At 31.2% G+C, this 19277-nt stretch overlaps 2 protein-coding genes and 1 pseudogene across 2 annotated transcripts; 2 read left to right on the forward strand and 1 right to left on the reverse strand.

The window, feature by feature from the left end:
• Positions 1–383: 383 nt before the first annotated feature.
• Positions 384–4271, reverse strand: LOC107902061 (PHD finger protein ALFIN-LIKE 7). Its single transcript, XM_016828324.2, has 5 exons — positions 3907–4271; positions 3764–3796; positions 2931–3159; positions 997–1123; positions 384–912 (listed from the first exon to the last, which is right to left on the reverse strand). Exons 1-5 carry the CDS (start codon positions 4001–4003, stop codon positions 640–642), a joined length of 759 nt encoding a protein of 252 aa, XP_016683813.2. The 5' UTR covers positions 4004–4271; the 3' UTR covers positions 384–639.
• Positions 4272–6173: 1902 nt separating this feature from the next.
• LOC107944762 (SWI/SNF complex subunit SWI3C-like) lies at positions 6174–9454 on the forward strand (annotated as a pseudogene).
• LOC107900202 (DNA-directed RNA polymerases II, IV and V subunit 3-like) lies at positions 9385–10189 on the forward strand. The gene is made up of 3 exons (XM_016825895.2): positions 9385–9454; positions 9759–9796; positions 9917–10189. The coding sequence occupies exons 1-3, from the start codon at positions 9385–9387 to the stop codon at positions 10187–10189; spliced, it is 381 nt and encodes a 126-aa protein (XP_016681384.2).
• Positions 10190–19277: the final 9088 nt, after the last annotated feature.

Genomic DNA, 19277 nt, shown 5'->3' on the forward strand with positions numbered 1-19277 from the left:
AAATATTACTTACATTAATATTATATATATTATATTATTTGCTTTTAATTATAAAAAAATATTTACTTGGATGCAACAGTCAAAACAGAAATCTAGTCATAACATAAATTGCCACATGATCCATCCTTTGCCACCACATTACCTTTTATATTATGTTTTGCTTAGAAAAACTAATCATCAAACTTAATCCAAATCGAACTTTAAAAAAGAAGTCTTAATCCAAATCAAGCTTGAATGAATAACTTTCAAAAAACAAAACAAAAAACAAAATCCAACCACAATATAGTTCGTAAATTTCAATCTTTGACCCTGTCCAAGACATCATCACTAAATGCAAAATCCCCAAAACAACAAAAAAGAGTTGCAGAAATTAAGCATACAGATGAAACCAAAAAAATGCAACATATATATATATATTATATTTCTAGCTGCCAGCATGAGTTTAAAACACAATTCCCAATGAAATTAAACAGAGTAAATGCAAGAGTAGCAAAACTTAAAAATCCCATCTGCAGTCATCCACATTCATTCATCAACTAAAACGGGCTACTCTGTTTTACTTCCAAACCGTAACAACTATTCTATGAACCATGCCTGCTTCGTTTCAACAGGATGTAAGTCCAATTTCTGGACCTACTTTCAAACCCTAGCCCGCTTGCTACTGCAACTTGGGCACTTATACTGCTTGATATGTTCAGCCTTTGCAGGTGTAATCTTCACGCATTTTCCATGGAACCATCTCTCGCAGATATCACAGCAAATCCAGAATTCATCAGTGCCGTAGCTATCCCCACATGCACCACAAGTGGCACCCTGTTCATCATCTTCCTCATCTTCTTCCCCACTCTCATCTTCATCCTTAGATGGTGGAGACATCTTTACCATTTTACTCTGGGGTTCAGATTGGCGAGACTGCAAACAGCAAGGTTATCAATTTGACATTAAATAAGAGAGGTGCATATAAAAGGAATACAAACACAAAAGAATAAATACCACCTTAGCACTTGATTTGCTTTTGCTGCTGCCATTGTGATTCGCAGATTGGTCTTTCAGTTGCTTGACATTTCCTGTGACAACTTCAAATATGGTCGGAAGGTCATTTATCATCTGGAAGAGTCTTTTCCTGCAAAATAAGACAAAAAAACAAGACCACCACAGGAATGAGGACTATTTTTGCTTCTTCAAAATTCAAATTCCAAATCTCGAACACGAATCCATGTATCCCTTATTTTCAGTTCATTTGTAATCTTTGCCTTCCACTTCACTATTACAAAAAGAAAAAGCACCAACCAAATGACGAGCCTAAACAATGTATATTCACGTGCCTATGAACATTTATTGAGCTATGGATGCAGGGCATTGCACCTTCATCTAGAGCTACGTTTGAGCATCAGTTAGCCATAAACATACGCATATGCATGTAAGCAATTTATCTTTAATAGGAAAACGTCTAAGCTTTATGATAGACTTTAGATAGTATTACATAATAATAGTGTTGTCAAGGGCACAAGACACACTTTAGGTGTTGAATCCCTATATTACCAGAGGTGCAAGGCAAAAAAAAAAAAGTGCACACCAAGTGCTGTCAAGGAGTGTGCCTAGGCATTCCTATGCCTTGCGCCTAGGAATTATTCAACAAAAACACCTCAGAGCCTTCCAGGCAAGGCCCATTTGATCAGTCGCACACCTAGTGCGCCTAGCCACACTTTTTTGTAAGTCAATAAGCATAGAAAAAGCCCACCTGATTGAATTTCCCTTCAATTTCTTTTGTTTTTCGTTGTTTCCATTTGGTATACCTTTACCAGTAAGAAACAGATCATATCATACTCCATACTTCTCAGCATTTGAGCATTCAACAACAAAAAACGACCATAAGGAAATAATGCATATTGACCAATAAAAATATTGCATTTTTTTAGATATATCATAAGATTTATATTATATATACACACAGACTTGCAAAAGCTCATACATACTGCACTTTCCTTTACTCAGGCTAGCGCCTATAATGTGCCTTGCGCCCTTGACAACATTGTGCTTGCCTTAGTAAAGGCGCAATATGTACATCAGCATGGTTTTTTGTTGTGTTTGTGTAGATATATGTAAATAAGCTTAAGGCATATAATTGATAAACTCTAAACAGTTGTCCAATTTATCCTACAATACATGCAGAGTTTTTGTTCTTTTTTGGTTGGCAGAAATGCATGATTTTCTGATGATCCCTTGTTTGTTGTTGAATGACTAAACATTTTGAAGTGTGAGACTACTAAGGTGAAACTGATGTTAAAGTAAGTATGCTTATACGCACTAAGTGCCTGCCTGATCAATGTGCCTAAACCAAAAGGTCTGAGTCGTTTTATTGTCTGGCATTAAGGAGCAGACCTTGACAGCACTGCATAATAATATTCAAGTAGTGAAATGGAAAACATCTAATTTAACCTTTTGGCATCCAAAATACCCTCTCAAGGCCCAAACTGTGTTCTCAAACTTAGCAAGATGTATTTACACAAAGCGAAAAAGAAAGTCACTTCCTCAGGTAAGGCAGAAAATTATCAGGAAAAATGAAGGAAAGAACCAGAATATCTCCAAATTCATCTATTACTAAATTCAAAACAAAAAAGAAAAGAAAATTAAAGATAGATTTCCGCAATCATTTCATCATCCTTAAAATTAGTGCTTTGAATTATTGACCAATCTGGGAACTTTCAAAATAAATTTTTAGTACTCATTTCAAGAGAACCTTTTCTAAACCAGAAATTTAAGATCCAGCAAAAGCCAACACAAGAAAATAGAACAACTATTTAATTATGGTAGACAGAGAGCACAATGCAGTCAGCATAATTGAAAAATAGCCCATAATACTGCAGCAAGAGAGCAGTGAAAATTGAAACTCAAACGTGTGATAGTTGACAAAGAAAAAGCAAACATACCTCTCATTCTTTCCAAACCCAAATCGTGCACCAAAATAGAAAGCAACAGCAAGCAACCACGAATCACTGTGAACTGCAACCAATGATAGCCAGTCCTTCTCCTGCATTCCATCTCTAGCAAAGTTTATGCCCAATGCTGGCTCTGGAAGCTCAGGAGGCACCTCCTCAACAGGCAAGTTAACTTCCCAGGTTTCATTTGGAAGTCCATATAGGCATAAGTTCTCCTTCTCTGAAAATAAATTTAACACGTTCAGGGAAGAAACTAAAACCCAGAATTTTGAAAGATATAAGCTAGCTTAAATCAATTATAACAAACATATAACACCTTATCAAGTCTTAAGTCATGAAGAACGCCCCAGGATAGAAATATTAAATGATAGACTCAAAAATTTCTAGTAAAATATAATATAATCAAGTAGGAAAATAAATATTCAATTCAACCAAATAGCTATTAACACCACATTCCAGTTGTGATTTGACAAATAGAATCAGAATCCAAACTGCTCCTTGGAACTGAAATTAAGAGGGAAAAATTACGTCCGAGATATCATAAGTGTAATCAAGGAGAGTATGAAAAGCAGTATAATGAAGTCAAAGTGTAATCTTCACCTGTAAATTAAGAGAATGAAACATTTCATTTCCCGTCTTAAGTCAAGCTAATGTATATTCATTAAAAGACACTATTACATGGCTATAATGAAAAGCAAATCTTAAGCCATGACGGACGAAACCATAATGAAGACCTGATAAGTGATTCTGAGTGTAGCATTAAAGAGGACAAGCAGCTCAAATACACGATGAAAAAAATAGAAAAAGAGCGAAAGTAAACCCACCAGGATCACACTGTTGGTAGAACTTGTCAACATCTGCCATAGAAAAACCCCAACAAATTAATTGAATTTCTTTGTGATTTCCGAAACCTTTTCTTTCTTTTCTTTTTTTTTTAAAAAAGGAAAAAAAATAGAGGCAAACGAACCAGTTGTGAGAGCCTTAATCAAGCCAGAGCGTCTACCCTTGAAGTCGTTGAAGACCTCTTCCACCGTTCTCGGTATTGGGTGTGGTATACCTTCCATTCCCTTCTCAATTTCTCTTAAAAATTAAAACGTAATAAATTGGGGAAATGCAATATATAGGGGTCTTTCTTTTGAATAGAATTACGGACCAGCAAATCAGAATTAAAGCAAAATCTGAATTAGGGTTTTCGTTGTAGGGTTTGGTGAGGATTGGGATGAGGGGGAAATTGGGGATTTGCTTTAATTCATAATATTTTATGTAATATACTTGGGAAGAGAGGCGGAGACGGATAACGGAACACAAAAGCCAATTCTAGGCTTAAATGTAAAATTAACCTTCTTTATCTTCGACTTATTATATAAAAAATTCCCTTAAAATAATTTAATAATCAAATTGGTCCCTCAATTAAAAACAACATTCAATTGAGCCCTCAATTAAGTTTAAATATTCAATTAAATCCTCAATCAAATTTAAGCCCTCGTCTTTTGACGCTCTTAACGTTGCATGTTAGTGTTTTACCGCATGGAAGATAATTTCAGTTATATTTGTTTAAAAATCTTTAAAAAATTTAAAATATAAAAATTTAGAATTTTTTACTTTTTAGAATAGATTTTTTAAACATCATAAAAATAAAAAATATTAAAAATAATAGAAAAATCATTTAAAAATAAAAAATAGAATTTAAAATTTTTATAAAAAATTATAATTATAAAAAAGTGACTGTGGATCTCTTTGAGCTTACCGATAACGCCTTCCTGATTGCATACAACGTTCTTCGATGGCTCCGTTAGTCGCAGATTCAGACTCTTTCTAATTAAAATCCTCCATTACATCACCATCATCATCCACTATATTCTCAACTTATAAGCTTGGTTCTTTACTTTGAAACCTCATTGTCTAAAAACTAACCATGAAAAACCGGAGGAAATCAAAAGGCCATAACTCGTAAACATGCAAATAGAATTGGTTTTTTTTATTATTATAAAAACCACCATTTTTATTCCCACATAAAGCAATCAAAATCCATATGAGCGACAAGGCAAATAAAATACCCAAAATTAGGTTTCAAATAGCGATGTCCCGACCACTATCTCGTGGCGACGGCGGCCAACAGACCTCAATAACAATATTTAAGCTTGAAGATCAAGCATATATAGTAGAAATCAATGAAGCTAAAATTAGGGTTTAAAAATTTTACCTCATTTAATTTTAAAATGAAATTTTTATAAAAACATTTTGTTAGTTTTTCCATTTTTATAATTTTAAAATTTCTAATTTTTTAAAATGGTTTTTCTATTATTTTTAATATTTTTTTATATTTTATAATTTTTTAAAAATCTATTTTAAAAAATAAAAAATATAAATTTTTATATTTTGGAATTTTGAGTATATTTTTATAATTTTTTAAATAAATATAACAAAAATTACCATATATTAACACATGACACAACTTTAATGTACCACATGATGGAATTAATAGTTTCAAATGATGAAAGTTTAATTGATTGTTTAAATTCAATTAGAGACTCAATTAAATTCGATTGAAGACTCAATTAAATATTTTTTTATTGAAAGCTCAATTGGCTATTAAATTATTTTTGAGGGTTTTTTTTAATACTAAACCTTTTTTCATTTAGGTTCTAAAACTTTTTATATATATAAATATACTTTAGTACTCATATTTCCCTTTATATTCATTTTATTACCTATTATATTTATGAAACATTCATATATGAGTAAAAAAAATTATATAACATATATATTTATTAAAGTTTTACATAAAAATTAAAACTTGTAATTATATGCATGGTAAAACTTACACCATGTTTGGTTGGGTGTATTGGCATAGCCAATACACCCCTAATCGGTGGGTCCCGCTTAATCCCTCTCTAATACTTTGTTTGGTTCAGTGTATTGCTATTACAGGTCTAATACACTACTGATCTAATCCCCAAAATCTACCGTTTTCTAATCCCTTCCTTGAGCTCAGATTAGGTGCTGCTTCAATTTTGGTCCCTGTTTTACCCTCCCGATTCATGCTTCTGTTTTACCCAAAATCCACGTTCTGTTTTTTCCTTCTACCTTTCTTCTCCACTCTCCTCACCGTCTTCTCCTCTAACATCCGTGTTCTGCTCCTCTAACAAATTGTGACAGCCAGTAGTAATTCAAGTAATCGACCAACAATCTTCAGGCAGGCGGGAGATTAGATTAAATTTTCTTTTAAAAAAAATGGCGGAACCGATGGAGATTTCTTTTTCATCCGGATCTCTCAATCTTCAATCAATTCGCAGGTATTTTCTCTCTTTTTAACACAGTGAAGTAAAATTTTTATACATAATTTTCTAAAATTTAACTTTTGTTTTTAGCCGAATGAATGACCTCTCAGAGATTCATAATAGCAATAAAAATGATGTTGGGACTGAAGCTCTCTCCTCGGATTCGGAGAAGCTGCTCAAAGACTGCAGTTTTCATTTCCAGGTGATTCTCAAAATTTTTTTTGTACATTCTTACAATTAATTGAAAAGTATATACTTTGGTACCTTTCTTTATAGGACTGGGGAACTTTATACTAATCTTTGTTTTACTTGATTTTAATTGGACTCTCTAAGATGTCTTGGTTTAGTAATTCAATCTAAATCAAAACAGAAGTTCAGCAATTTACACTTGGGTTTGTTCTATTTACTTGATATGAGTTTCATGTTCTGTCTGTTGCTTAAAGAGTATGAGCAAGATATTACCACAGATTTATTTTTTGTAAAGCACTGACCTTATCTTGCACCCTCTCTCACTTTCCCTTTCCCTTCCCCCCTCTCTCTTTCTGCACTTATCTGTCTTCTTAGTTGTGTATTAATATTTGGCTATGTTTGTGGGATTCCCTTTCAAGCAGAGTGGTTCTCACCAGTCTCCGTGCATCGACTAGAAAGACAAGTTGTGCCACATTTTTTCTCTGGAAAATCACCTGAACATATGCCGGAAAAATATATGGAATGTAGAAACCACATTGTTGCCAAGTATATGGATAATCCATTGAAGAGAATTACAGTTTCTGATTGCCAGGGATTGATAGATGGAATCAGTAATGAGGATTTAACTCGAATTGTTCGGTTTCTTGATCACTGGGGAATCATCAATTATTGTGCAGCTGCACCAAGTCATGAGCCTTGGAGTGCTGGGTCTTACTTAAGGGAGGAGCCAAATGGCGATGTTCATGTGCCATCGTCCTACTTAAGGGAGGGTCCTACTTGTAGTGGAGCTGAGTCTAAAGTGCTGTTTGTGGACTCATGTCAAGTTTGTAGATAAACATTGATTGACGGGAGAATTTGTAAACTTTTAGATTTACCTAAATCTTGATGTTAATTGTGCACATTTGTTTCTATTATTGGCTACTTGACAGGTTGATGTACTGCTGTGCTCTGATTGCTTCCATGATGGGAGATTTGTTTCTGGTCATTCAAGCATAGATTTTGTTAGAGTAGATTCAACAAAAGATTATGGGGACCTAGATGGAGATAGTTGGAACAACCAGGAAACTTTACTGTTGCTTGAGGCAATGGAAATTTACAATGAGAACTGGAATGAATAGCTGAGCATGTGGGCACTAAGTCAAAAGCACAATGCATACTTCATTTTGTACGTCTACCCATGGAGGATGGCCTATTGGAAAATTTGGAAGTTCCGAGCATGCCCAAGTCAACAATTGTTGCAAACGGAGACAGCCAAAGATTACACTCAAACATGAATGGGAGTCTACCAGGTTTTTTTTATACTTAGGTTCTACTTGCCATGGAAATTAAGATGTTATGCATGTTAACCTTTTATCTAATTTTTGCATGCTTTTCAGGGCCCAGCCTTCAAGATGCGGATTATCAAAGCAAGGTTCCTTTTGAGAATTCTGGGAATCCAGTTATGGCTATGGTATGTTACTGCATTTTTCTGACACCTCATTACTCTTTTAACACTTTATTAGTCATTTAAGATTTAGGATTGTAATATTTCACTGTGGAGTATGAACATTGAATCATTTATTCTTTATTTCTCTAATAAATTCCTCAATTTTAAGTTCGTTAAATGATGTCATTTTCATGTAATTTGCTAGTATTGTAGTAACCACCTTTGGCACACAAAAATGGGGAAGCTTAAAATACTTCTAATGTTGGAATTACCTTTTATCTTTTTGGTCAAAAAATAGTGTTCTTTTGGCCTCATATCAAAGTTACTATTAAGGTTTATTCCCTTACTCCTATTGGCAGTTTGGATGAGAAAAAGTGTAAATGGATCCAAAAGATTTTAAGCAGTTTGTGAGTGTTAATTTGCTTTTTAAAAATGTCACAAATTAGGCTTCTATTAGCATTGAAATTTTCATTTCATCAATAATGAGTTTGTGATGAAAATTGCAAAGATGGATCCAAATTGGCATCTTTTGTTGTTGAAAATTGCTTCTTAAAATGCAAGAGCTGAACTTTTACCCCAAGAGATTGTGATAAAATTGTACTCAAAGATGAATCTCATGGTATTGCTAATTTTTCCCCATACATGGGTCTAACTAGTTTACAATATTCTAGGTTGCTTTTCTGGCATCTGCTGTTGGACCAAGAGTTGCTGTTGCCTGTGCCCATGCATCCTTGGCAGCATTGGCTGAAGATGTAGATAAGGAAGGTTCGGGACATGGTAATAGGTTAGTGGCATATTCTCATGATTCCAAAAATCTTCAATGCTATTATGAGGTTCTTCTCTGATGATATGAATTGAATTTTGAGCATACAATGTCTTCCTTCCAAGTCATGAAGTTTTGTGGATTGAATATTTGAATATTTCTTTGCTTTGATTGGATTAAACCAATCTAAAGTTTTTTCATCAAAATTCTTCCTGCTAAATTGCTTATTACTATCCATTTGAACCGTGAAGGATGAATATGGAGAGTGTACATAGTAGAGAAGGTGGTTTACATGGTTCCGTTCATCAAAAAGGTAGTCCATAAGTTTAACTTGCACTATTTTCACTACATTTTAGTTCCCTTTTTTCTCTCCCATATTAGGTTTTTTTTTTGTAATTCATTTTGCATAAAAACTCCAGAGAACTCAGCAATACATTCATTTGGTCAAAATGAGGCAGAGGATCATCCACTATCTGCTGAAAAAGTTAAAGCTGCTGCCAAAGCTGGCCTTGCAGCTGCAGCTATGAAGGCAAAACTGTTTGCGAACCACGAGGAACGAGAAATTCAAAGGTTATCAGCCAATATCATAAATCATCAGGTGTTTTTCTTGTCTTTTTCACGTGTATACCTGGTAATGATGTGGAACTTTATTTGGCTGATAAGAGAGTTGACTTCCGTTAAAGACTTGAAACCAGGACAAAAGAGGACTTGTCCTGTTGCATTTATTGCACACCTTTGTTATTTAGCCTAGAAAATGGAACCAAAAAAAACTTGGAGAGTGGATTTATGCAGAGTAAAGTGAAGCAAATTATTGAAGAGTATTCTGACGTGGGTTTCTTAGGCATTGAAGATTTAGGTATGTTTCCTTTCAGCTTTTAAAATTTTTTTTGGTTAATTTTCTTAAAGTATATTGCCTATATGTATGTTTCCTTTCAGCTTTTAAGATTTAGGTACGAGGTGTCAAACTACATTTCTTTCTGCTTTCATTTAAATGGGGCCTGCTTGCTACTGCTGCCATTACTGTATTGAAAACCTTGTTTCTATAGGAAGTCTCCAATGATACCGTAATGTTGTTACTGAATATTATTGCAGTGAGTGTTGGAGCATTTCGGAATTAGTTCGTTTGATTAGTGCTTTTTTTTGCCTCATATTTTGTGTAGATAGCTGTTCTGACTTGCTTGAGCATCATATGTTTCATGTATGTTGAGTGCATTCGTTCAGTCCCTATATTGTGAGCCAAAAATTGGAGGTTATGCTATTTCACTGCTGCTGCTGTTGGCGCTGCTAACTATGAATTCTATTTTTATCTTGAAAACAGGTTGTGGTGGTTGATCCAGAGGCGTATACCTATGACGATGAGGTGCTAAAGAAAGCTGAAGCTATGGGCAAGCCAGGTCTTGTGGAGATATATGCCAAAGAAGACAGTTTCATCTTTACAGTTGAATCCACTGGTGCGATCAAAGCTTCTCAGTTGGTTCTTAATGCTATAGAAATCTTGAAACAGAAGCTGGATGCAGTTCGCCTGTCTGAGGATACTGTGGAAGCTGATGATCAGTTTGGTGAACTAGGTGCCCATATGCAAGGAAGATGATCTGCTTGTAATTAAGAACTAGCCATTGACATTTGTAGGTTTCAGAAAAGGCGTGTTTACATCTAACTAACTACCTTTTGTTTAAAACTCTTGAGATATTTTGGGTAGAACAGACTACTTGTTTTCCTCGATGAAAATTGTCAGCTATATGCCATCTGTTTTAAACTTAAAAGCCAGCAAAGCATGGACTGGCAAATCTTACTTGTTTTGAACCGATACAGTTGAAACTAAATTTTACTTAATTTATGTAAATCTTGGCGGTCCAAGAATTCTCTTATCAACTTAAACATGAAACAAGCCAAAATAATACAATGACACGTTTAATAATCGTCTTCCTTGGCACGTATGTTTGGAACTCGGATTGAGAGTTTATGCAGATTATAATTCTCAAGTTATATTTTGATTTTAGTAAATTCATATAAGAACATTTTATTATTAAGAATTTTATGAAATTATATATCATTATTAAATTATATTTAATATTAATTATTTTAAATTGTATAAATTCATATAAGAAAATTTATTATCAAGAATTTTATGAAATTATATATTATTATTAAATTATATGTAATAATAATTATTTTAAATTATACAAATTCATATAAGATAATTTATTAGTTATAATTATTTTAAATTTTATTAAATCATATATTTTAATTAAAATATATTTAATATTAATTATTTCAAATTATCTTTTATAGTATCATATATTATGATTTGAGTAAATTCATATAAGAATATTAATTATTAAGAATTTTATTAAATTATATATTTTAATTATAATATATTTAATAATAATTATGTTAATTTATATTTTATAGTATCATATATTATGATTTGAGTAAATTCATATAAGAATATTGATTATTAAGAATTTTATTAAATTATATATTTTAATTAAAATATATTTAATAATAATTATGTTTAAATATGATTAAATTATTTATTATTGATAATAATAATATTATTAAAATTTAAATAACAATAACAATAATCATTTACCAAAACAAATTTATGCTAAGGGTATTCTAGTCATTTTAGTTTTTTCCATTATGCTATTACACCTCTATTCCATTCAACCAAACACAAGATTACTATTACGCCTCTATTCCATTACATTCAACCAAACAGTGGATTAGCTATTACACCTCTAATCCAATACACCTCTAATCCCAATACACCTCTAATCCAATACACCTCTAATCCAATACAGCGAACCAAACGCACCCTTAAAGTTTTATATGCATGGTAATTTTAATCCAAATCTCATTATGAAAACTTCTTTGTTAATGTATAAAAATATGGAAGAAAAAAAAAAGATAAAAACACCCTTATAATTATATAATTTACTTTGCAAATAAAATGATTATTTTGATAATTTTCTAATTGAGTTGAGACCCAGTTGATAAGTAGCATCAACTCAATAAGAGGTTTTATAAATACTGAAATCTTATCTCACACGTATATGTATTAAAATAAAAAAAGATTAAATTATGAGTAAAATGAAATTTGAACATAAAAATGTATCAGATTAAGAACACTAAATGAATACAATTGTTTATCATTGTTTAGTCTTAAATCATGAGTTGGTGTCGAGTTAATTTGTGACACCAACTCAATCAAGAACATTATTAATATTAGAAATTCTATCACACGCGTATGCGTGTGGAAACAACATATTTAGTACATATGTATGTGTTTAAAAATAACTTACAATAAATAACGAAATGTAAGGTTTGAAATTAATAATAAGAACAACAAATATGCGTAGGAAAACCACATATTTAGAACAAAGGTGTGTGTGTTTAAAAATAACATACAAAAAATAATGAAAAGTATGGTTTGAAACTAATTAATTAGTAACATATGAAATATGTACGATATTAAAATGAAAAAAATTAAATTAAATTATAAGTAAAATATTTTATGTTAAATGTTAATCTTATTTAAATTTACTCAAGACTTATTATTGGTGTAGTGGTAAAGAATTTATTTATAAATTCATTAAACATGGATTCAATCCTTAAATAAGTTAATTTTAATTCTTTTATTCAAAAACTATACAAAAGTATGAAAAGAGAAAAAAAATGTCATCAAAATAATAGTAGTAATCATTTAATAAATGGATATATTAGTCATTTCTCAACCAATTTGATACTCGGTCTAACCGCTAAAACTAGGGATTTTATTAACAACATAAATATACACAAATTTATAGAAATTTATATAAGAAATATACTTACTAAAGTTTCATATAGAAATTAGAAATTGTTTTGGTTTAAATGATAAGTGAAAAAGTTTTATATGCATAGTGTCATTAGTTCAAATTTCATTATAAATATTTTTTATTAATTTATAAAATATTTAAAGACAAAAACACTCACATAATTATATAACTTACTTTGCAAATAAAATAGTTTTTTTAGTAATTCTCTAATTGAGTTGGGATCAGATTGATAGGCGAGACTAGCTCAGTAAAAGACTTCATAAATAGTATAAATTATAGATGTTTTTGTTGTTCAAATTGGTTTTTATGTTGTTGCTTCCATTATACAAAATAACATTAAGACAATGATATAAATTTTTTTATGCGATCTAATGAATATTTGGTGCGTGATGATGACATCATTTTGACATCATTCAAAATTAAAAAAATACTAGAAAATTTAAAAAGATTAATATATATTTTATGTAAAAAATTATATTTTTATTTTTTATATAAAAATGTTTTTATAAAAAAATTATTTTTAATTTTCATATAAATTTATTCATGGTTTTGATTTAATTTTTTTAAATTAATTAAAAACATTTTATTTTTATTATATTTTATTTCTATAAAAATATACTTTTTTTATAAAACATTATGATTTTTATGAAACATTATAAAATATTTTTTAATTTTTAATTTTAAAATTTCTAAATTTTTTTATAATTCTCGAATTATCAGCGACACATTATAAATATTGAATTTGTCAAATGAATTGGAAAAATATGAAAATATAAGTACCAATTTAAACAAAAAAAACATATGAACCAAAATGAACATAAAAGTCAAACATAGGTACCAAAAAGTATATTTACCTAAATATTTTTAGTCGAAAGTGAAATCTAAACTATGATGTTATTATATAGAAAATGGTCCAACCATTATTCCCTTAAAAAATTCATTTAGCGTATCATAACGTGACACATGGCATTTTTAATTAAAAAAATTAAATTTAAATAAAAATAAAAATAAAAATAGAATAGAATAGAATAGAATAAAAAATTATTTAATATTATATTTGCATCTAGAGCTGGCAAAGTAGACTCGAACACAAAAGCTCGCCTATCTAGATCTAAGCGTGTAACATTGTCTTTAATGTTCCAAGCATTTGAACATTTAAGATAAATTTGATGAAAATATGGTTGGAAACTCTATCAAACATTTTCAAAGACTTGCAATATACTAAAAAATAAGTTTTAAATGTTTTAATTTATCAAAATATTTTTTAGTCAATGCTAAAGTATTATAAGATGTTTAAAATATTTTTAAGACACTTTGATAGTCAAGTCAATCCAAAGTTAATAATCATGTCTCAAAACATGATATGTATGTCTCGAGACGGAACTTCCTAACAACTATATAACGACTATATGTCTCAAGACATATGTTGCAAAAACACTTCTTAAGCTCAAAATAAATGCTTACAATGGCTAGATTAGACTCCTAATGACCACAAACATCCACAAACTTGTTCCTTGGTATAAATACTCTTCAAGAAGACTTCAAGACTCACACCATGTTTGGTTGGGGGAATGGAATAATCTTCCCCCTTATTCATTGAATGGTAAATCATTTCTTTTGTTTGGTTGAACGTAATACCAATTCAATGGAATGACCATTACTCCCCTATTACTCGTCTTCCTGTAATAACTATTCTTTGGTGAATGACTATTCCTTGCAACATTAAATAACAAAAAAAAAATAATTTCTAGATTAGTTCTTTAAAACTTGGACTTAGAAAATATAAAAATAAAATATTTTAAATATTTTAATATAATTTAATATTAAAATAATTATTTTAAAATATTATTAAATCATATATTATTTTTATTAAATTATATTTAATAATATTATTATTAAAATTTGATTAAATTATTTATTATTTATTATTAAATTATTTTTTAATAATAATCCTATTAAAATTTAATAATAATAACAATAATAATGTACCTAAACAAATTCTGCTAAGGGTACTGTAACACCTCTAACTCATACCCGTCACCGAAATAGGGTTATAGAGCATTACCTTAAATACGCAACTTAAAGCATTTATTTTCAAAAATTTCATATATCATATCATAGCTCATTCAAACACATACATATCATCCCTTGTTCGAGCCCTCAAGGCCATAGAAACATTTTAAAAATGATTCGGGACTAATTTGGGAACATTTGAAACACTAAGGAAAAAGTTAGAAAATTTCATACTGCAAGGATCACACGGCTGAGACACACGCCCGTGTTTCAGGTCGTGTGGACATTTGAAGTAGGGACACACGACCATGTCTCAGCCCGTGTTCATGCCCGTGTAACTCTCTGCCTTAGGCCACACGGCCAAGCCACACGTCCGTGTGCCAGGCCGTGTAACTCTCGAAATGGCCTCACACGCCCATGTGTCAGGCCTTGTGCTAGGTCATGTAACTACCTGACTTGCCACCCTTTGAAACCTACAGGAGACACACGGCCGTGTCACATGGCCGTGTGTAACACACGACTGTGTCTTTGGCCGTGTGGACAAGAAAATGGCTAAAATCAAGTCTTTTCTTTCACCCTTCACAAGCATAAACTTAGGCACTTTTGCACACATGATAAAGACTTCTAAACATGCTCAAAACCTGCATAAAATGATCCATACAATAGGCTAATAATCCATAGAACCAATATGTCATATCGGCATCTCAAACACATACATAAAACATACCTAAACATGATCACACTTAACCATTCATCAACTAGCTTATCTTTATATGAAAACATTTCCTAATTAACCGTAATTCAAGCATACTAAATTGGTCATTCAAAACATACTTTCACTTGGTCATATCCATACCAATTCACAGAGCATCAAAGTGCCAAAAGCACACCAACCAATATACCATATTTATAAACCAAACATATCAACTTAATTCATCAACAAATCAAAAAAATCCATAAGTGTTTACTTTCATAACATTCTATTTGTACCAAAAGATATGTATTCACAAACTTAGAAAAATACCTAATCACCTAGTTTAGTAATTCACCAAACTATACCAAAACAACCTATATAGCAACATATACATGCCACAACCCTAAAGAGTACAAGAGCTACCAACATCGATGGATAATGTGAGCTGAAGATTCGATCTGTCCAAAGGTCAGCAATAACGATCTACAAAACGATATACAAATATGTATAAACTTACAGAGCTTAGAAGAACAGAGTAAATCTTTTAACTTAACACCAATTGAATGCAACTCTTATTTTACTTGATTGAAATTACCGAAATGTAAACAGGGCACGTACGTGAAATCAAAGGTATTGAAGTACGAACAATGGCACGTATGTGCAATTAGGGGTACTGAAGTACAAACAAGGGCACGCATGTGCAACCAGGGTATAATTTACATAAAAATTTAATTACATATTTATAAGATTAAAATACATACGGAAATTCAATTATACGTTTAAATTCTATGAACTTACCTTGACAACTAGCGCGTAGGAGTACGATCGAGCTAATCTATGACTTTTGCCTTCCCTCGATTTATAACTAGTTGGGATATATCTTGATCTAAATAAATAAGTATTTTCAATTAAGTGTTTAAATGAATCTCAATTATTTAGTTCAAACCACAAACCATATTTTTGTATAATTATAATTTTACCCCTAATATTTTAACTTCTTTACAATTTAGTCCTTAAGCTCATAAAATGAAATTCATGCAATTTCATCCATTTATGATGCTAGTCGAATTCAATTCACAACCGTAGCAAATCATACAATTCATTATTTCAACATTTCACTATGTATTTTTCACATTTTACAAATAAATCCCTATTTGACATTTTTAACAAAAATCACTTTACAAAAGTTGTTTATTTATCAACAAAGATTCATTTTCTTCCAACAAACATAAAAAACCACATGAATACATTCATGGAAAAACCCTAACCCTTTAAAAATTTTACAAATTAGTCCCTAGGCTAGCTAGATTAAGCTACAGCGACTTCAAAAACATAAAAGTTATTAAAAACAGGTCAAAAACATACTTACATGCAAGGTTATAAACTTAGCCAAAATTAAGCTCCAAGAATGGCTATCCTCCTTCTCATTTTCGATGCTGAACTTCAATTGAAAAGATGATACCATCTTTTCATTATTTTAGTTTTAATTTATTTACGAAATTACCAAAATAACCTTTAGCATTAACCTTAAAAATCATTTAAATGATGTCCATAAAAGTATACTCATAATAAAAATGGTCTATTTACCACATAAATCCCTTTACTATTTAATTTTATAGTCATTTGATACCTTTAGCTTATAAAACTTTAATTTTGCACCTTTTACAATTTAGTCCTTTTTACTTAATTAAGCATGCAAACGTCGAAATTTCTTAATGAAATTTTTATATTACACTACTAACATACTATAGACATTAAAATAATAATAAAATAAATATTTTCACATCAATTGTGGTCCTAAAACCACTGTTCCAATTTCACTGAAAACGGGCTGCTACAACTCTTCCCCCTAAAAGAATTTTCGTTCCCAAGTGGCCTCCTCTAAACCGTGTTGTTGCCAAAGGACCTTCACCAAAGCTATGTTTTTATTTCTCAATTCCTTAACCTCTTGAGCTAAAATTCTGATCGATTCTTCGTTGTACGACATATCAGGTTGAATCTTGACATCAACAGGTGAGATTACATGCGAAGGGTCTGATCGGTACCGTCGTAACATGGACACTTGAAACACATTATGGATCTTTTTTAACTCTAAAGGCAACGTTGATCTATAAGCTACTGGTCTGATTCGTTCAATAATTTTATACGACCCGATAAATCATGGGCTTAGGTTTCCTTTACGACCGAATCGAAGGACTTTCTTCTAGGGTGACACTTTTAAGAACATTTTATTGCTGACTTGAAATTCAATGTCTTTTCTTTTCAAATTCGTGTGTAATTTCTGTCAATCTGAAGTTGCTTTCAAACTATCTCGAATCACTTTTACCTTTTCCTCGATTTCTCATACTAAATCAACTTCGTGAAGCTTTTTCTCATTGAGCCCAGTCCAATACAAGGGAGTTCGGCACTTTTGACACTTTTGACCATACAAAGCTTCATACGGTACCATTTTTATACTCGATTGATAATTTTTATTGTACGCGAATTCAACTAACGGTATAAATTTCTCCCAATTGCCTTCGAACTCTAAAACACAACATCGAAGCATATCTTTGGGTATCTGAATCACTCGCTTTGACTGACCATCGATCTGAGGATGAAATGCGATACTAAAATGCAAACGGGTACCTAGAGCCTCATGCAACTTGCTCCAGAATCGAGACGTAAACTGTGGATCTTTATCAGAAATAATAGAAACTAACACCTCGTGCAATTTGACAATCTTGGCAACATATAACTCTACTAATCTCTTAAGAGAATAATCCATATGCACTGGAATAAAATGTGTGAACTTCGTTAGACGATCAACGATAACCTAAATTGCATCTTTCTTTCTTAACTCAAGCATATAACGTGGAAACAACCATGACCATGCAATTAAAAAAACAACAAGACAAATGAGACGTGGAAGCAGCCACATCTATTTGAAGTCGAATCCTTATCAAAAACATTGTTCGGGATTCAAAATATAATTGTATAGAATTTTTAAGTCCTCCTATAAATAGAAAGGAGAATTCAATTGTATAGACATCTTAACGAAATTTTTATATGACACTACTAACATACTGTAGACATTAAAATAATAATAAAATAAATATTTTCACATCAAATTTGTGGTCCTGAAACCACTGTTCTAATTTCACTGAAAACGGACTATTATAGGTACTCTAGTCATTTCAGTTTTTTTCCTTATGCTATTACAACATCATTCCATTCAACCAAACACAAGAATACTATTACAATTCTATTCCATTTCATTCAACCAAAAAGTTGAATTATTGATTACAACTCTATTCCATTACAGCTCTATTACTTTACAACTCTAGTACAGCTATATTCCATTACAGCTAACCAAACATAGTGTCAAAATATAGATATATCCAAACATCAAAGTCAAGAGAAAAACTTCAAATTCTTCATTAATCATTTTTCTCTTATACATAGTCTCAAAATTCATATTGTAAAATATTTTTTCTTTTTCATTTTATTTTTTTAGTAAGTCAAACTTCGTAAAGACACACCTTCCAATGATTGATTTTTGTGAATGAATGAATGTGAATATTATAAAATTGTCATAACATGCCATGCATATATTGGAAGCATGTCATATAGATTAGGTAAGAATGTCACTAGGAATATTGTATGATCATTCTTGAAATCTAGGATAAAAACCTTGCATATTTTTAAAATATTGAGTGAGAGAAGATCCTTGAACAAGACCTACGACCTCCATTGATGATCCATAAATGATAGCATGATAAAGTTTCAAGTCGGTTCCTACTCTGGCCCCAAGGTAAACTTTATCATGCGAGTTCACTAAAAGAGATTTCTTTATAAGGACAACTAGTCATACATAACTCTTAGTGAGATTGTCCCAAGATGACTCACAAATGAAAGCATGTTCATGATGGGTGTTAAGTCAATGGTTACACACTCAAAATAGTCTCTTTTTAAATAGTTTCCCAAGAAATATTTAAGCTATAGATGATGGCCAAACATTAAACGGTCATTGGTTCGTGTGGCGTTTTGAGAATAAAGATTCATAAACTATTCGATGTAAACCGTGTTCTTGCTAGTTAATCATGAGACCAAAAGGCGACATCATTGATCGGTGTGAGAATGATTGTAGCAACGAAACAATGTTTTTCAAGGTT

Source organism: Gossypium hirsutum, chromosome D06 (assembly GCF_007990345.1).
Source record: "Gossypium hirsutum isolate 1008001.06 chromosome D06, Gossypium_hirsutum_v2.1, whole genome shotgun sequence".
Taxonomy (NCBI): domain Eukaryota; kingdom Viridiplantae; phylum Streptophyta; class Magnoliopsida; order Malvales; family Malvaceae; genus Gossypium; species Gossypium hirsutum.

Bases quoted from the DNA above. Each gene is read 5' to 3' on its own strand.
- LOC107902061 (XM_016828324.2), bottom strand. From the start codon at position 4,003: ATGGAAGGTATACCACACCCAATACCGAGAACGGTGGAAGAGGTCTTC. The intron at 1,124-2,930 runs GTATGTTTGCTT...CTTATTTTGCAG, and splicing joins GGGTTTGGAAAGAATGAGAG to GAAAAGACTCTTCCAGATGA. The intron at 913-996 runs GTGGTATTTATT...TGCTGTTTGCAG, and splicing joins AAAGCAAATCAAGTGCTAAG to TCTCGCCAATCTGAACCCCA.
- LOC107900202 (XM_016825895.2), top strand. From the start codon at position 9,385: ATGCAGAGTAAAGTGAAGCAAATTATTGAAGAGTATTCTGACGTGGGT. The intron at 9,455-9,758 runs GTATGTTTCCTT...TATTTTGTGTAG, and splicing joins CTTAGGCATTGAAGATTTAG to ATAGCTGTTCTGACTTGCTT. The intron at 9,797-9,916 runs GTATGTTGAGTG...TCTTGAAAACAG, and splicing joins TTGAGCATCATATGTTTCAT to GTTGTGGTGGTTGATCCAGA.